A 15,309-nucleotide genomic window follows, 5' to 3' on the forward strand; every position below is an offset into this window, starting at 1 on the left:
ACGCTGCGTCCTTTACAGCTAAGATGGTGAACAACAGCTCGACCTGGAGCTGGGCTGCTGTGAGTCGCCGTGAGCTGCCGTCCAATGGCCGGCGAGCGACTGCCTCACCCGGGAAGAGCGCAATGATAATGCCAACATGGGCCAGTGAAGCGACGTCCTCCACAACTAAACTGAAGAACAAAAGGACAGCAACTTGTCTGTTCCCCTTCTCCGATTCCCCAACCGTGTTCCCCTCCCCCAATTTCACCCCCCCCAAAAAAATCTTAAAAAAGAAAACCTCTTCATCAAGTACCCAGCACATGTTAAGTGTTATGTGAGCACCACTTATTGTCAAGGGCTTCTGGGGTGACAGCAGGCAAGGCCTTCCATGGAGGGATGTCTCTTCCCATTTTGTCCACCAGTTCCTGCTGTATCATTCTCATCTTCCAACAACCACTCCTCCAGTTCCTTCAATGACCTTGAGCCCGACCATGTAATTCACTCACTGAGACCTCCCTTAATTCCCTGAACCTCTCCCCTCCCCCGTGATACTTAGAAGGAAAAGCCCCTCCCTCCATGATGAGCTGTGTGTTGCTGGCGGAGGAACACCCCACATGCTGACTCGTTTTAAATTCATGAACTAATTTCAAAAGGGAGACCTCATGGCTTCTGACAACAGTTCTCTGTCTTGTGCTAGATCTCCTTTAGAACAACTCTTCACACCTCCTCTCCTCTCAGCCTCCCACAACCCTACTCACATCTTTGAGAAAATAGAAGCAAACTGGGCAGGAAGTCCCGCCCCTTCCCAGCTAATCTAACAAACTACCAGCATCCAGCCTCAATCCTCCCTTGGTTCCCAGGAAGCCCAGCGCCTCACCTGGGCTCTAGGTCCTGCCCACTTCAGGTCCTTGAGTCCACTCCTGCTTCTGTCATCACCCTTCTCTCCTGCACCAATTCCTCCCTCTCTGGGATCACTGTCCCCAGCTCACAAACATGTTCTACTGTCTTCCACACAGAACCAACAAGTAAGCTCTCCCTTGGCCCCACAGTCCCTCCAGACTACCACCTCTCCTCTTTTTTCCTCCACAGTCTCATTTCTCTGTTTCCATTCCTCACCTCTCATTATCTCCTCAAGCCACTCCAATTAGCTTCTGTCTCCACCCATTGCTTCATGGGAACTGCTCCAATTGGCATCACCGGTGATGTCCCTGTCGCTAGACCCAGTAGTTAGGTTCTGCTCGCTCAGCCTCTCTCATCACATGGCAGTGTCCACACCCGGCTCCCACAGCCGACTCCACTATTCTTTCCACCTCGCTGACCAGTCCTCAGTGTCCTTGGCCAGCTCCGCTTCCTCTGCTCAGTCTAAATCGTGAGTCACCCTGGACCCTGTTCCTTTTCTCAGCTACATTTGTAGTCTCATGGCTTTAGATCATCTCTGTGCCACTGACTTCGAAATCTATTTCTCCTTCTCTGACCTCACCCCTGAGCTGTGGGCTCATCTCCACTGATGACTTCATGTCTCCACATGGCTCACTAATAGCCACCAGCCTTCTCTCCTTTCTTCCCTAACCCTGGCTTTTTTCCTGGAACCCCTTTCTCATCAGATGTGGCTTCTAGCGCTGCTGCTGCTTTATTCCCTGGAGCTGGTGGTTCTCAGCCTGGAGAAGAATGGTGTTTTGGTGCATGGTCTCTGCATATGGGTTTAAGTTCGACGTGATTCTCAGATTTTTCAGTGGATTCTTCTTCAGGACTCTGTAACGAATCTTCTTGCGTGGTGCTCGGAGGGCTCTTTGAATCTCTGGATTTTTCCAGATTCTGCTCAGAGCTGTATTTAGCATCTTGAGCGTGGGAAGCATGGGAAGGCGGCAGTTACTCTGGAGGGAGGCAGCATTACGCCAAGTGCCACGCAGACCATTTAACATGCGGAAAGCACTTTCAGTCTGAATGTAGAAACAGCCACCATGCCCACCAGGAGCGAGTTTCAAAGTGTTCAGTTTGCTTATGTTAAGCAGAGTAATTCCAGGGATGTTCTGAAGTCTTTGGTGATGCCATTGTCCTCATTATAGATGATGAAAGGTCCCCAGGACTGGATACGACGACCATTTCTCCTTTTGCCCTTGCAGCTCTCATTCATGGAGAGGCATGGACCTTTTTGATATCACTCCAGGCCTTAAGCTTTGTAAGAAGCTAAACAGCCTCCTTGGTCTTCCTGTAGCCTTCAACTTTATCTTTAGCCACCAAAGGCAGTTCAGGAACTTTCTCCATACGATGACCTTCAGACATGACCAGCGCTGGGAAGGCCAAGGCAGCCAGGGCCGAGCAGATGGCATGTCACGTCTGTGTTGTGTTCACTCTGCGGTACCAATGGCGCCAGGTTTCAGTTGATGCAAACATGCGGCCTCCATGACATATATTGCTAAAAGCACCCTGGCCAGAACGATGTGTCCCACTGCCTGGAACCCTGGGGATTCCAGCCACAGCCCTGCCGGGAGCCCACGGCTCAACACTGAATTGATGACCTGCTGATTCACTGACAGCACAGAGCTGTCTGCTGTTTCTGTGCAAGTTGGCATGAACAACTTTACACTATCTGGTCGAAAGGGAGCCGTGAATACAGTAGCAAAGTGACTGATGATCCCCCTTTGTGGAGTACACTGATATCAGTGGATGAGCACATGCCATGGTAGGGAGAGGAGACAGCCACGCTCCCCTCAACCTGGCAGCTCCCACAGGCAAAGGAGGAAGCTTTTCTTTAAATTGCACGCATGAAGATGGTCTCAGGCCTGGATGTTTGGTGAAGGAGACAACATCTGGAAAACAGGCCTCAATGGAAATACAGGGAGCTCCAGCTTGCACTGGACCCAGATTCTAAATTAGTCTCCTGGGGGGCCAGCCGAGTGGCGCGTTGGTTAAGAGCTGGCTTGGGATGCCAGAGGGCCCCGGTTCAGATCCCACATATGAGGGCCAGTGACACTGCCCTCCACAGCTAAGATGCTGAACAACAGCTCAACCTGGAGCTGGGCTGCCGTGAGTCGCCAGCGACAGCGTAGGCTGCAGCCCCTGTGGCAGTGGGTTGCCATGGGCTACCATGTGTAGCCAGCAGCCAGTGTGAGCAGCCAGCAGCCGCAGTGAGTGGCCGTCCAGAAACCGCAGTGAGCGGCCGTCCAGAAGCCGGCGACTGATCTGCCTCGCCCGGGAAGAGCGCAATGATGGTGCCAACTTGGGCCAGTGAAGCAACGTCCTCCACAACTAGATTGAAGAACAGAAGGACAGCAGCTTGTCTGTTCCCCTTACCCCAAATTCCCCAGCGCTGTTCCCATCTCCCAATTCCCCAATTAAAAAATCTTTAAAATAAAATAAATAAATAAATAAATAAATAAATTAGTCCCCTGGTACAAATTTATCCTTGATGGTCCCTTAAATTGTCCATAAAACACAGAACAGTGTGCTCTCTGATGTTTTCTAAAGCACTGCAGCAAATGGCTTTTCTAGGTTGAATACCAGATAAAGCAATTGATTTAAGAAGCCCTTTGTAATAGAGAAATCTGTGTCTTTAAACTGCAAAATCACAGCACGGTAAAAGGTTGTTTACCAGATCGATTCTGTCTCTCCTGGGCCCACACCTCATCTGTTTCCCAGCCCCCAGCACATGGATGTGGCCATAGGACCGAGTTGCAGATCACAGAACGTGACGGAAGGATGGGGCCAACCCCTGCCTTCCAAACGAGCTGCCTGTGCAGTCCCCCAGGTGCATTCCTCCCTCCTGCCCACAACCTGCATGATGAAGCAAGCAGAGCACATGTGTTGAAAATGGTGGAACCATACAATGGGAGGAGCCTGAATCCCCCCAAGTCTCCACATCAAGAGAGCTACTTCCTCCCAGTGAGGGGCACGGATTAGGACCTAATGTAAGTTAGAGAGAAACTTCTATCATGTTTGGGCCACTATACACCTTGAGGGTTGTGACAGCGGTTAGGGAACCTTTAACTAATCACAGTATGAGAGCCACCTGAGGGGACAGCGGATTCACAGTGGCTTTCAGCACCCTCTCAAAGGCACAGCCCACTGGGTGGCGCAAGCTGGTGGGGTGTCTTGCATGGTGGTTCATCATTCCATCTGAAAGCGTATTGTTGAATTCCAGAAAGCTATTACTGCACATAGCTTAGTCCGTTCGGGCTGCTGTAACAAAACACCACAGACTGGGGACTTATAAACAACAGGAGTGTATTTCTCCCCTTTCTGGATGTGGGAAGTCCAAGATCAAGGCATCGGTGTGGTGGAGGTCTGGCGAGAGCCTACTTCCTGTTCACAGCCAGTGGTTTCTCCATGTCCTCACATGGTGAAAGGGGTGAGGGAGCCCTCAGGCCTCTTTCATAAAGGGCACTGATCCCATTCATGAGAGCTCATGACCTAACCACCTACAACGGCCCCACCTCCAAATATAACATGGGCCATTAGGTTTTAACATAGCAACAATAGTGGTTCAGACCATAGCAACATAGGTGACTCCACTGTTTCCCCAGATCAAATAGAGTGACTTCGATTCAGCCCAGCCTTTCTCCACCCTCTCCTGCAGGAGGTCCCAGGGCCACCTGATTCTAGGCTGTAAACAGAGGCTTGGTCATGGGACCCAAGGCACCAGGCCCCCTAGGGCAGGGGCTGTCTTCAGGGATGGTTCCTCAGGCCTCAGGCACAGTGAAGATGCTCGCAGCCCCCCTCCCCAACTCTCCTTTTTTTTTAAGATCAGATAGCTGAATTTACATAAATTAGAGACCCCTGACATCACCATAAATGGTTAGGGCCCACAGGGCTTAAGTGAGTGCTCAGAGGATGCATCTAGCTGGAGGGAGAGCTGATTCAAGAAAAATGAAAGTCCTCCCCCACCTTGATTTGGGAGCAGGCCAGGTAAGGGGCCACTTGCAGAGCTGGAGGGGCAGCTCAGTGTGTGAATTATGTCTTCTTCAAGGACAAATCTCTTCTTGCCATCATCTTGCCCTTAGGCATTCACCCTACGCCATGTCCCCTGAGAGTCCAGGTGATTCACGATGGCAGGACCTGGTTAAACAAATGCCACCATTAAGACTAGGTAGGTGGACTGCTGTGTGTGGCAAATACACAGCCAACCAGGTTGGCCTCCTTCCTTTCAGCACCTCTCCTCTCTGGAAAATGTGCAAAGGCTTGTATTGTTTAGTATCCAGTAGAGTGTAGTGTCAGGTGAAATGAGGAATACACACACAAAGCACTTGGAACCGCGGTAGCTTGTTAGCAGGACAGCATGTGGAAAATGAATTTTAAAATATGGAGATATGTGTAGGCATGAAGAATTTAGACAGAGACACATAAGTAATGAATTGCAGTGGTCACCTCTGGGGAGAGGTGAGGGCCTGAGGTGGCAGGGGACTTTGTCATCCTTTTGTAGTGTGTGCAATTTCATTTTTTGACCACATGAATATTTTACCTATTATTTTGAAAGATTCCTTCAGTGGCTTCATGTGGCCTCAGGGTAAAGTCCAAATGCTCTACTGGGCTACTCAGGCTGCTGGATGGCTGCCCAGTCTCTCACCAGCTCCCCACCCCCAATCCCCAGCACTTGGGTGTTCCAGTCACACTGGGTCTGATGTTTCCATTTCAATAACTGCCCAGGATGCTCCCTGGCAGGCTCCCTTGGCTGAAAACCAGCCCTTGCCTCTGCATTAACCCTTCTAGCCCCAACCCTTACTAACTTCCTATGTAAGATGCCCATCTTCCCCAGCAACTCCTGCTTCCATCCCCCAACAAGCACCTCCCTCCCTGCATTACCACCTTCCTTCAACCTGTTCCCATCCACCCATCCTGGGCCTAACTCAGCTGAGGCTCCACACACACCTGCTGAAATTCAGCTCTCCTGGATGTGAGGGCCTCTTGGCTAAGCTACAAAAAGATAAAAATGAGTAACATTTGCAAAGAACCCCCAGCACAGATCTGGCGTATGGCAGGCTCAATATCGTTTTTTAAAAGGCTGGTGCCAGACCGCAGAGAAAGCTCAGATGGTAGCTGTTAGGGACAGATGTCCAGAACAACGTCTACCTAGTAGGTGCCTGAAAAATGTTTAAGGAACAGGGATCTTGATGTTCTCAGGAAGACTCTATCACCTGGAGTTTATTAAAATTGCAGACTTCTGGGCCCATCCCTAGATTCCAACTCTGGAGGTCTGGTGCAGGGTCCAAGAAACTGAAATTTTAAGAATTATCTCACAGGTGGTATAAGGACCGCACTGTGAGAAACCAACTGCTCTATTTGTGAGTATTTATTCAGCAGCCACGATATGCCAGGTTAAAGTTCATCTTGATTGTAGGGAGACAGAAGGACCAAGGAAAGGCAGTGCCCTCATGGAGTTTCCATTCTAGTATTAAGGGACAGAAAGTATTAGGTATACAAATAAATGCAGACAGCTAGTGACAGTGTCACGAGCAGGTGGACAAGAGGACATGGCATGAGCTTGGGTGGCAGGGAGGGCCTCTGAGGTCACTGGAATGACAGGAAGGAGCCAGCCAGTCAGCAACTGGGGGAAGAAAACAGCCAGATGGGTCTTCCTTCTTCCCCAAGCTCCCCTCAACCCAGGCCCCGGTCCAGGAGTATTTCAAAGGAAAGCAAGTCCAGGACAGTGAAGCCCCCGCCTTTATTATCGAGGCTTTCAGAGCTGGGATAGATTGGACGGACACTGCAGTGGGAAAGGGTCTAGATGGCTCCTTCTCTTCTGGCCAGTCCTGCAGGCTTTCTCTGGCCAGGGACAGAGGTCCAACTCCCTGCATTTTGGGAAACCTGGCCCCTACCCCTCACTCAGTGTCCCTAAAGTCTCAGGCCAAGCCAGACTCCAGGGCTGAGCCAGTACGTGTGACAATGCTGTCTTCAGACAGGCCCCTTGGTGCCCAGCACTGCCCAGGTGGGCGAGGCCTCCTGAGAGCATCCTTCCTGATTTAGGGTCCATGTCCTTGGGGATCCTAAGGATTACAGAGAAGATGACATCACCAAAGAGGCAGACCCCCTTCCCAGTAGGTTGGACAACACATTAGGAGACGTGAGCCTGGACCTCCGAGGACGGAGGGGAGCCATGTGGCACAGTGAGACTCCCAGGGCAGGTGGGCAGCCAGGGGCTGGAAGTCCCAGGGTCACTTCTTCTTGGCACGGTCTGCTGCGTCCAGGGCAGCCATGTTTCGGGCGGCTGTGACCAGGTGAACGATGCTGATGAGGGACTTGAGCAAGGCGATAGGGGCGGTGATCCAGAGGCCCAATCGGACAAGACCCACAGAGCCAACTGCGGGAAGGAAGCAAAGGTGACAATGAGAAAATGGGGTGCAGGTGAGGGAGGGGGCCCCTGAGTCTGTGGCCATCATCTCCCTGGGTAGGCCAGAACCCCCTCCCCTCCCACCCAGCCCCTCATCTCTTACCTAAAGGTCCCTCGGAGAAACTGAACAGGTAGAGGAGGCAGTAGAAAAGCTCATTCCCAGCACACAGGGTAAACAGAGCAACCTGTACAAACAGCAAAAACACTGCCTCAACAAAAGGGTGGGGCAGGGTGCACCCTCAAAACCACTAAGGGAAGGGGATTCAAAAGCCTCTGAGCATGGGCAGCTGGGAGAGCTGGACTGGGGAAATATGGGTGTGGTGGGAGGTTGGGGGTGGAGGGAGGAAAGAGCAATCTCAGCAGATTATCTCTAAAAATCCTTTCAGAGGCAGCATCTGCTCTCAGAGTCAAGTGCACACTCCTTGTCCAGGCCTTTGGAGAGCTGGCTCTGCAGACCGCGTTTCTCTCCTCTCCTTCTTCTGCCCTCCAGCCACTCAGTTCCTGCTCCCTGGGTACCACTTGGGTTCCTGCCCACCTGCTGCCTAGATTAACTCACACAGGCCCTCCCTACTAACCCTACCCCCCTTCATACCTCAGCTTACAGGCCTCCCCCCACCACTGAGCTGGCTGTCCCTCCTCCATGCTCACATCCTTTCCTAATCTGGGACCAGGGTGCAGCCCAAGATTTGGCACAAGCAGAATAACTAAGTGAGGGGCAGGGAATGCTTACTCTGGAGGTGTAGTAGATGCGAAGCACTGGATTTCCAGACAGGTCAATCATCTTGTGACTTTCACTGCCTCGGACCACAGAACTTGGGGGAGAAAGGAGGGGAATCCATGAGTGGTCATTACCACCGACACCCATCTACTCCCGGAATCAACCTCCATAGGTAGGTATGGGATGGCCTGTTGTACTGGGAGAAACTGGGGCCCTGCTGAGGACCACCATCTTGCCCCAAACCACACAATTCCCTAGCTGGGGAAGAGTCAGGATTCAACTGTCACATTCAAAAGCCGCCATGCCCCTTCCCATGAGCTGTTATCTATTTGGAATTGGTGAATATCGAGTCAGAAGAGTTTTAGGGATTGCTTCATCCAACTGTGAATGGGACTGAAGCTGATCAGAGAGGATTTGCCCAGGGTCCTTCAATGAAGCAGAGCTAAGAAGGAGACTGAAGTCACCCCAGACATCCTCCCCTATCGTCTTGCCCCTCCCCATGACAATGTCTTCTTCAGCGGGCCAGCACCCCCAGAATCAGAGACCTGTGCAGGTGCAGCCAGTGGCTGGCCACATCCAAGCTCATGCTGAGCTGGAAGAGAAGAGTGGCGCGAGGGTACAGCAGGGCTAGGTTGACCAGCAGACACATGGTGGAGCAGCGGTCTGTCAGCATGTCCAGCATGGCCCCAAACCGGGTCCCTAAAAAACGGGGGAGCTATTAGCTGGGAAGGGACTGTTAGGGGGGCAGTGGATCTATGACAGGGGCCATAGTTGGCATATCTCTCTGATGCAGAGTCTAAAAGAAGATGAAAAATGTCCACCGTCCCCACTGCCAGGGGAGGAAACCAGGCTGCTCTCCATGGGGTGTGAGGTCACTGGGCAAAAAGTCACCATGACATGAAATGAGGTCTGGGGTATGTGTGGAGAGATAGTGGAAGAGAAGGTGAGAAAGCTAGTTTACAGCTCATCCCAGAACAAGGGGTCTTCCAGGAAGTCTTGGAGCAGGGTCTGGAGAACAGACTCCACCCTCCAAAAGCACCCCCCATTCCCTCTCCCCTCCTCCCTCTAAACATGTCTTCTGGAATGGAGATGGCTGGCACACCCTGGCCATCCAGTAAACACATATTGAATGGACATTAATTCAGACAGACCTCTGCCACTGCCACTGCCATGTCCCGCCTCCCGGTTACACACTCTACACTATATCAGTGAGCTCTTCTCAACAGCTAGTTTACATCCCTTCTCCTACAAAACCAAGCCATTCCGTTCTGCTTCGGAGAGATGGGAATGACGAGCCCTCTGATTCCAGAGCCCTGCCCACCCTGAGGTCCAGCGGAGGCAGGAAAGGGAGCAGCGGATTGTGGGCCTCAAGGCTGGCTGGGAGGAGGTGGCTATCACCTTGATTAAGAGCCCGAGCAGCGTGTCCATCGAAAGCGTCCAGAAGTCCGCTGAGCAGATAGAAGGAGGAGGCCGTAAGGGGGCAGCAGGGCATGAAGTAGAAAGAAATGATGGCGAAGACAATCCGGGCATAACCTTGGGATGGGGCGGGAGAGACAGACAGGGCGGGTCACGGAGCCTGCCCAAGGGCCCTCGCCCTCCCGTTCCGCCCAAAGCCGCGCGCGAGCAGCACTCACCGATGAGGTTAGGCACAAACAGGAAAATATTTTCGCTTGCCATCGCGGCGGCCCCCTTGCCGCCTCGGGCCTGATCCGGAGGTGCCAGCTCTGTTCCAGCCCCACCACGAGGCCTCACCCCCGGCCGAGCGCAAGGGCTGCGCCAACTAACTGCGCGCAGGACCCCGCTGCCCCAGCCCGGCCCCAGATGTGAAAGCTCGCTGCAGGCCAGAGCATGGGCCGCCCCAGAAGTGCGCGGGGTGCAGGGGGGGGCGCACACCCCGCCCTCCCTATGTATGGGCCGACCCTCGCCTCCACCTGCCCCGCAGGTGCAGCAGCCTCCAGATGCGGCCCCTGCTGCTCAGCCTTGCTCGGCTTCCGGGAACCTGCTCTTCCGCGTGGGTGCTTGCAAAATCAGAGAAAGAAAGAAAGAAAAAAAAAACGCTTCAAGAAAATGGCACCGGCCCCTTTAAGAGCTGCCTGCTTCCTTTTCCTTTTGCTCTCTCCGCCCCTTTCCATCGGCTCGTACCAAAGCACCGAGGGAGGAGAGGGGGCAAAGAAGCAGCCACGCCGAGCAAAGGAAGGAACGGACGAGGAGAGGTCAAAAGAGAAGGAAGCCAAGATGACTATCTCTACTTGTTCTTTCTGTGGAGGGTGTGACTTCCTAGAGACAAATATAAGGAGAAAAGATTCTGCCCTCCCGAGTGTCTTTGCGTCCCCGAGACCCGAGGTTATTTAGTACCGTCCACATATGTTCTTCCCCGCCCCCTCTCTCGGGCCTCATTGGTTCTCGCGCCGGCTGCCGGCCAGGCGATGACCGCTAGAAAGGCGGAAGGACGGCCCAGGGCTTGGTGGCTGCGTGCGTGCCCCTAGTGGTGGGAGAATTAGGTCCGAGGCTCCACGCTACGTGATCTCCCCAAGTTTCTCCAGCCTCAGGCCCTGGGGTCACCGCCCCTAAGCGGAGACCTGGAGGTGGGTCGAGGAGAGGGCAAAGGGACAAGTGCGACTTGCTGGGAACATGCCCCCTCCCCCCTCCTCCCGCCTTTGATTCTAGAATCCCTAATCTCCTGGCAACAGGGCTGCGGAACCTCCACAGACACTAAGGGTTTTATAGCCACGGGTAGCGCCGCCGCCCCGAGTCCCCCTCTTTCCCACCTCCCTCCCCAACTCCCAACTCCCCGTCCCCCGAGATCCGTCATAGGGACTCCTTAGGCCTCCTCATCCTCTTGCCGCCGAGTAGCCCAAGATTTCAACCCATCTGCCAGGTCGGGGGGCGGCAAGTCGGCTGCCCAGTCTTGGGAAGGGCCTTGGGTGGGAAGAAGGAAAGAGACCCCCTTGGGCGAAGCGGGGTGGGGATTGTTGTGGGACTTCCCACCGCGCTGCTTCCCCCAAAAAGACAGGAGGCAACAACTTTTTTTAATTTTTATTTTTTTAATGTAGAGAGAGAACTGAGATAGTCAGGGTTGTTACTCTAAAGGCCTTGTTGAAATCTGGGCCCCCAGAATGGTGTTGGGATGGATTTGGGGGAATTAGGCTGGTTTCTCAGCCTAACAAAAGCTCCCACTGTTCCCAGGGGGATGGAATCCAGTACTTCAAGGAATGAGGAGAAAAGGGGTAGCCGGCTGTCCCAAGCTGCAACATCCTTGGGTGGTGGTTCGGTGAGGTTGCATGGGTTGGTGTGTGGGGGGCGGTGAGGGGTGGGTGGGGGAGTGGACTGAAGTAGAGAGCTCAGTAGGCTGAGGGCACAGAGACCTGATTCTAGCCTCACCCCTGAGCGCATAGCGCCTGGCAGTAGGCCCTGAGACCCCCGAAGCCTGCCCCCGCTCTTCCCACCACACACACACAGGGCCTTCTAGGCCAGGTCTGAAGGTCCAGCCTTCCAATACCAAACTCCTTAGACCCAGAGCCCCCAACCTGGGAGCCCCAAGACTCAGGACACCCATGTAGGAGCTCCCAGGCTGAGCCCCTCCACTTTGCCCCTCCCCAGAAGGCTTCATTATCCCGTTCCAAAGAATTCCTGACCCGGATCAGCACAGAACTCACCAATGAGGCCTTGTTTATCGCTGGCTACTCCATGAACCCTGTGCCCACCAAGGAAAAACAGACCCAAGACCAAGGGACTCAGATATCCAAACATGGTGACCCCCCACTCCAGGGCCACTGCATCCAGAGATCCTCCCACACCTCTAGCTTCAGTCCCTGACTCTCTCCCAACCACAGCTGATCTCTCCAGCCATCCATGCCCATCTCCCAACCAGATGCAATGCCCCACACCCACTAACCCAGTACCCACCCCTCACTGCTGGCCAGGAATCAGCCCCTTCCTCCCCAGCCACATCTCTTCCGGGCTATGGGGATGGTAATTTCTGTGACTGGGACCTCTACTTCCAGTATTCTTCACCAACACCCAAGGCACCGACACCCGGTGAGTGAAGCTTCAAGGGAGCTGCCCTTTGTCCTGGGAGAAAGATGAGGAGCTTACAGGGGAGGGAGTGAGGGCTTGACAACATCCGAGCAAGGAAGGGGGATTTTTCAACCAGGCAGTTCTCTTGTATTCTGCTCTGACCCTCGAGTTCAGCATTCTCAGCCCTCTCCGTTCTCTCTGCCACCTCTAGCTCTGACAGAAACCGTACCCACACCAAGGCACACCTCCTGCCATTCCCCCCGTGACAAGGTATGTAATGGTCCCTGGATGACCAGGCCATTTAGTATTAAGCAAACATGTAGAGTTTGCACGATATACCAGCCCTTCTTTTAGGGACTTGGGACAGAGAAAGGAATGATACAGTCTCTGTCGTGAAGAGTTCACAGTTTAGTGTGGGGCCAGTCCAGTGAATGGTCCATTATAATATGAATGAGTGCCCATAACAGAAATGGAAACAGCCAGGTAAGCACTTATCCCAGCCTCAGATGGGACAGAAAGGAAAGGAACCATGGAGCTTCCTGGAGGATGTGACAACTCCAGAGAGAATTTTCCAGGAAAAAAAAACATGAGTTGGTAGGGGTATTCCCAGGGGCAGAGCAAAGCCACAGAGGTGAGACTGTGTGAGTCTGTAGGGTGAGTGTGAGTATATGTGTGTGTTCTTAGGGCAGGGGAGACAGTGGGACCAGAAGCAGTTTAACTGCTGGAGTATGCAGGCGATGTAGCTAGGGACAAATCAAGGAAACTTATATGTGCCTGATTAAGACCCATAGATGTTTTCCTAGCTATGCAGCCATTGAAGAGCTTTGAGCAAAGGAGGTAGGAATTTTTTATCTGGTTGTCAATAGGGAGAGTGAACTTGAAAGGGGAGAGACTAGAGGCAGGGAGGCCGGTTAGGAATTACTCCAAGAGACTAAGCTAGAGATGATCGGGTCCTGAATAGTCACAGTAATAGTAGAGATGAGAGCAGGGGCAGATATAAGAAATAAAGACCAGGAAGATTGAGTTTGGTAATTGATTAGAAATGGCAGGGGGTGGAAAAAAGCAGGAATCAGATGGCGCCTGGGTTTCTGACTTGGGTAATCGAAGTCTGATCATGTCATGCATCTACTCAAAACTCTACAATGGTTACACACTGCAGAGTAAAAGCCAAAGTCCTCCAATGGCTTACAAAGCCCTACAGGATCTCTCTCTTCCCCCACCGCATTGCCTCTCTGACCTCGACCTTGTTTTCTGGAACTGCTCCCCTGGTTTCCACCACCCCGTGGGGCATGGCAGCCATCCAGCCCTCTTTTGGACAGATTGAACTTGAGGTGCTCATGGAAACTCCAGATGGAAATACCCTGTAGACAGTTGGAAATATGGCTTCAAACTCGCTAGAGTGGTCTGGACTGGTGATAGAGATCTGATCTAGGAGGGAGTTGGCAGTGGAAGGGTGCATGGTTGCCCAGGACTGGGGTGAGGGTAGGGGTTATGCTGAGTGAGAAAGAAGAGGGCGCTGAGGATGGAGCCCTGGAGAACCTCTTGTAAGGGGTTGGCAGAGGAGAAGAGTGGGGTTCATGATGAAGGTGGAAAAGGAACTGATAGTCAACAAATGTTTATTGGATGTCTATTATTGAGTGTCTGTTTATGGGTGCCAGGTCCAGCAGGCCATGGGGACAGTCAGGGGCTGCTATGTCACATGTTCATGACCAAGACCAGAGGCAAATACAGGTGACAACAAGCCCCTGTTCTTGTCCTCAAGGAACTGACTTTCTGGTACCTTTGGGACATGTGGTGTCTCCCAGTTGGGCTTTGGTGTGGGAAGCAGCCCTGGGCCTGAATAGGTAATTTGCTATTCACTTGATAGTCGTGTGCATGTGGCTTCCCTTTTCCCCATGTGTAAAATGGGGGCCGTGGGCAAAACACCCCCTCACCCACCTGCCAGCACCCACCATCCCACCCCGCCCCGTCTCAAGAGACTTTTCCTTCCTCCTCTCAAGAAAGAATATGGAAGCTTACAGATCTTTGAATTGCAGGGCATTGTAGGTGGTCAACAATATTGGGTGGGGGAATGGGTGACTGGATTGGGGAGTAGGTAAATGGGCTAATAAATGGATAAAGTCATTGAATGTTTACTAAGCACTGTAATGTGCCAGCACTGCTCTAGGGGCTGGAGTATAGAAGTGAGCAAAATAGAGTCTCTGCCTTCAGGAAATTTAAATGGAGGGTGGTAACGAGTGATTAGATGGTAGAGAGATGAGTGTTAGGGTGGATGAATGAGGGCTAGATGGGTGGGCAGACAGGTGATAAGTGGGAAGATGGATGGGGAATGGTGGGTGGAAGTGTGGATAGATGGATGATGGATGGATGGATGGATGGATGGATGGAAGCAAGCAGAATGGTGGGTGGATGGGTAGATGGATAGACAGGGAATGGTGGGTGGATAGATGGATGGGTGGAGGATGGGGTTGGATGGATAGATGAAGGATGGAAGAATAAAAGGACATGAGCGTTGCGGAGGGGACGGGGATGTCTAAAGAATCAAAGCCTCTTTCCTTCCCTAGGGAGCTCTGCCCGGCAGCTTCACGTCTGGAGGATGAGCCAGCTTTCTTGGGTGCTGCCTTTGGCCTCTCATACCCTCCCCTCCCCGCCATTCTGTCTCTCTAGAACTTGTCTCAGGGCTCCTCTTCCACAACTCATTAGTCCCTTTGGTTTGTGTGGGGACTCCTGGTCATGAGCAGCATCACCCCTGAAGCCTCCAAAATGTTCTGGAACCATCACACACCTTTTCACCCTCAGCTGGCAAGGTTGCCACCACAAGACCAGGCTTAAATAAAGAGACAGAGATCCTTCCCTCCTGCCAACCCAGGCAGTGCCATGGTGTGACTTCTTTGGCGTGGAGACATGGGATGAGTGACTTTTTTTTTGTTTTTTTCCCCTGATGTGTGGACATATTATCGGAACGGCATATTATTAGAATGGCTTTAACTCAGGCCGTTACGTGTCACCTTGCTGGCAGAGGTGAGTTCACGGATCCCCACCCGGCCTCCTAGCCGAACTTCAGTACCTCAAGGTCTAGGCCTGTGGCATCTGACACGGGCCCACCCTTGCTTCTGAGGTGCCACCTCTGCCACCAACATCAGTGCTGAGGTCTCCGCCCTGAGCTTTGGGGTCTCATGCTGATGGGAATAAACCATGTCCGTTACCAGGCTGAGGCTTTACATCCCAGCCTGGCCACTTAGGGTAGCTTCCTGATGGAGTGAGCTCACAT

At 52.7% G+C, this 15,309-nt stretch overlaps 1 protein-coding gene, 1 long non-coding RNA gene and 1 pseudogene across 2 annotated transcripts; 1 reads left to right on the plus strand and 2 right to left on the minus strand.

Annotated features, from left to right (window-relative positions):
* Positions 1-513: 513 nt before the first annotated feature.
* Positions 514-4,997, minus strand: LOC109385822 (60S ribosomal protein L4 pseudogene; annotated as a pseudogene).
* A 1,253-nt stretch (positions 4,998-6,250) lies between these two features.
* On the minus strand, positions 6,251-10,212 carry CDIPT (CDP-diacylglycerol--inositol 3-phosphatidyltransferase). The gene is made up of 6 exons (XM_019648847.1): positions 9,656-10,212; positions 9,420-9,554; positions 8,567-8,720; positions 8,034-8,115; positions 7,407-7,488; positions 6,251-7,273 (listed from the first exon to the last, which is right to left on the minus strand). The coding sequence occupies exons 1-6, from the start codon at positions 9,696-9,698 to the stop codon at positions 7,128-7,130; spliced, it is 642 nt and encodes a 213-aa protein (XP_019504392.1). The 5' UTR covers positions 9,699-10,212; the 3' UTR covers positions 6,251-7,127.
* A 202-nt stretch (positions 10,213-10,414) lies between these two features.
* Positions 10,415-14,890, plus strand: LOC109385992 (uncharacterized). The gene is made up of 4 exons (XR_002124706.1): positions 10,415-10,606; positions 11,208-11,292; positions 12,250-12,308; positions 14,603-14,890. It is a non-coding gene; the product is annotated as an uncharacterized LOC109385992 (long non-coding RNA).
* The last annotated feature ends 419 nt before the right edge of the window (positions 14,891-15,309 follow it).

This window comes from Hipposideros armiger, unplaced genomic scaffold (genome assembly GCF_001890085.2).
Source record: "Hipposideros armiger isolate ML-2016 unplaced genomic scaffold, ASM189008v1 scaffold_126, whole genome shotgun sequence".
In the NCBI taxonomy this organism is placed as follows: domain Eukaryota; kingdom Metazoa; phylum Chordata; class Mammalia; order Chiroptera; family Hipposideridae; genus Hipposideros; species Hipposideros armiger.

Coding starts and splice junctions, on each gene's coding strand:
- CDIPT (XM_019648847.1), bottom strand. CDS start 9,698: ATGGCAAGCGAAAATATTTTCCTGTTTGTGCCTAACCTCATCG. Junction 9,555..9,655: donor GTTTGTGCCTAACCTCATCG/GTGAGTGCTGCT, acceptor CCCCATCCCAAG/GTTATGCCCGGATTGTCTTC. Junction 8,116..8,566: donor CACTGGCTGCACCTGCACAG/GTCTCTGATTCT, acceptor TTCTCCCCCAAG/TTCTGTGGTCCGAGGCAGTG.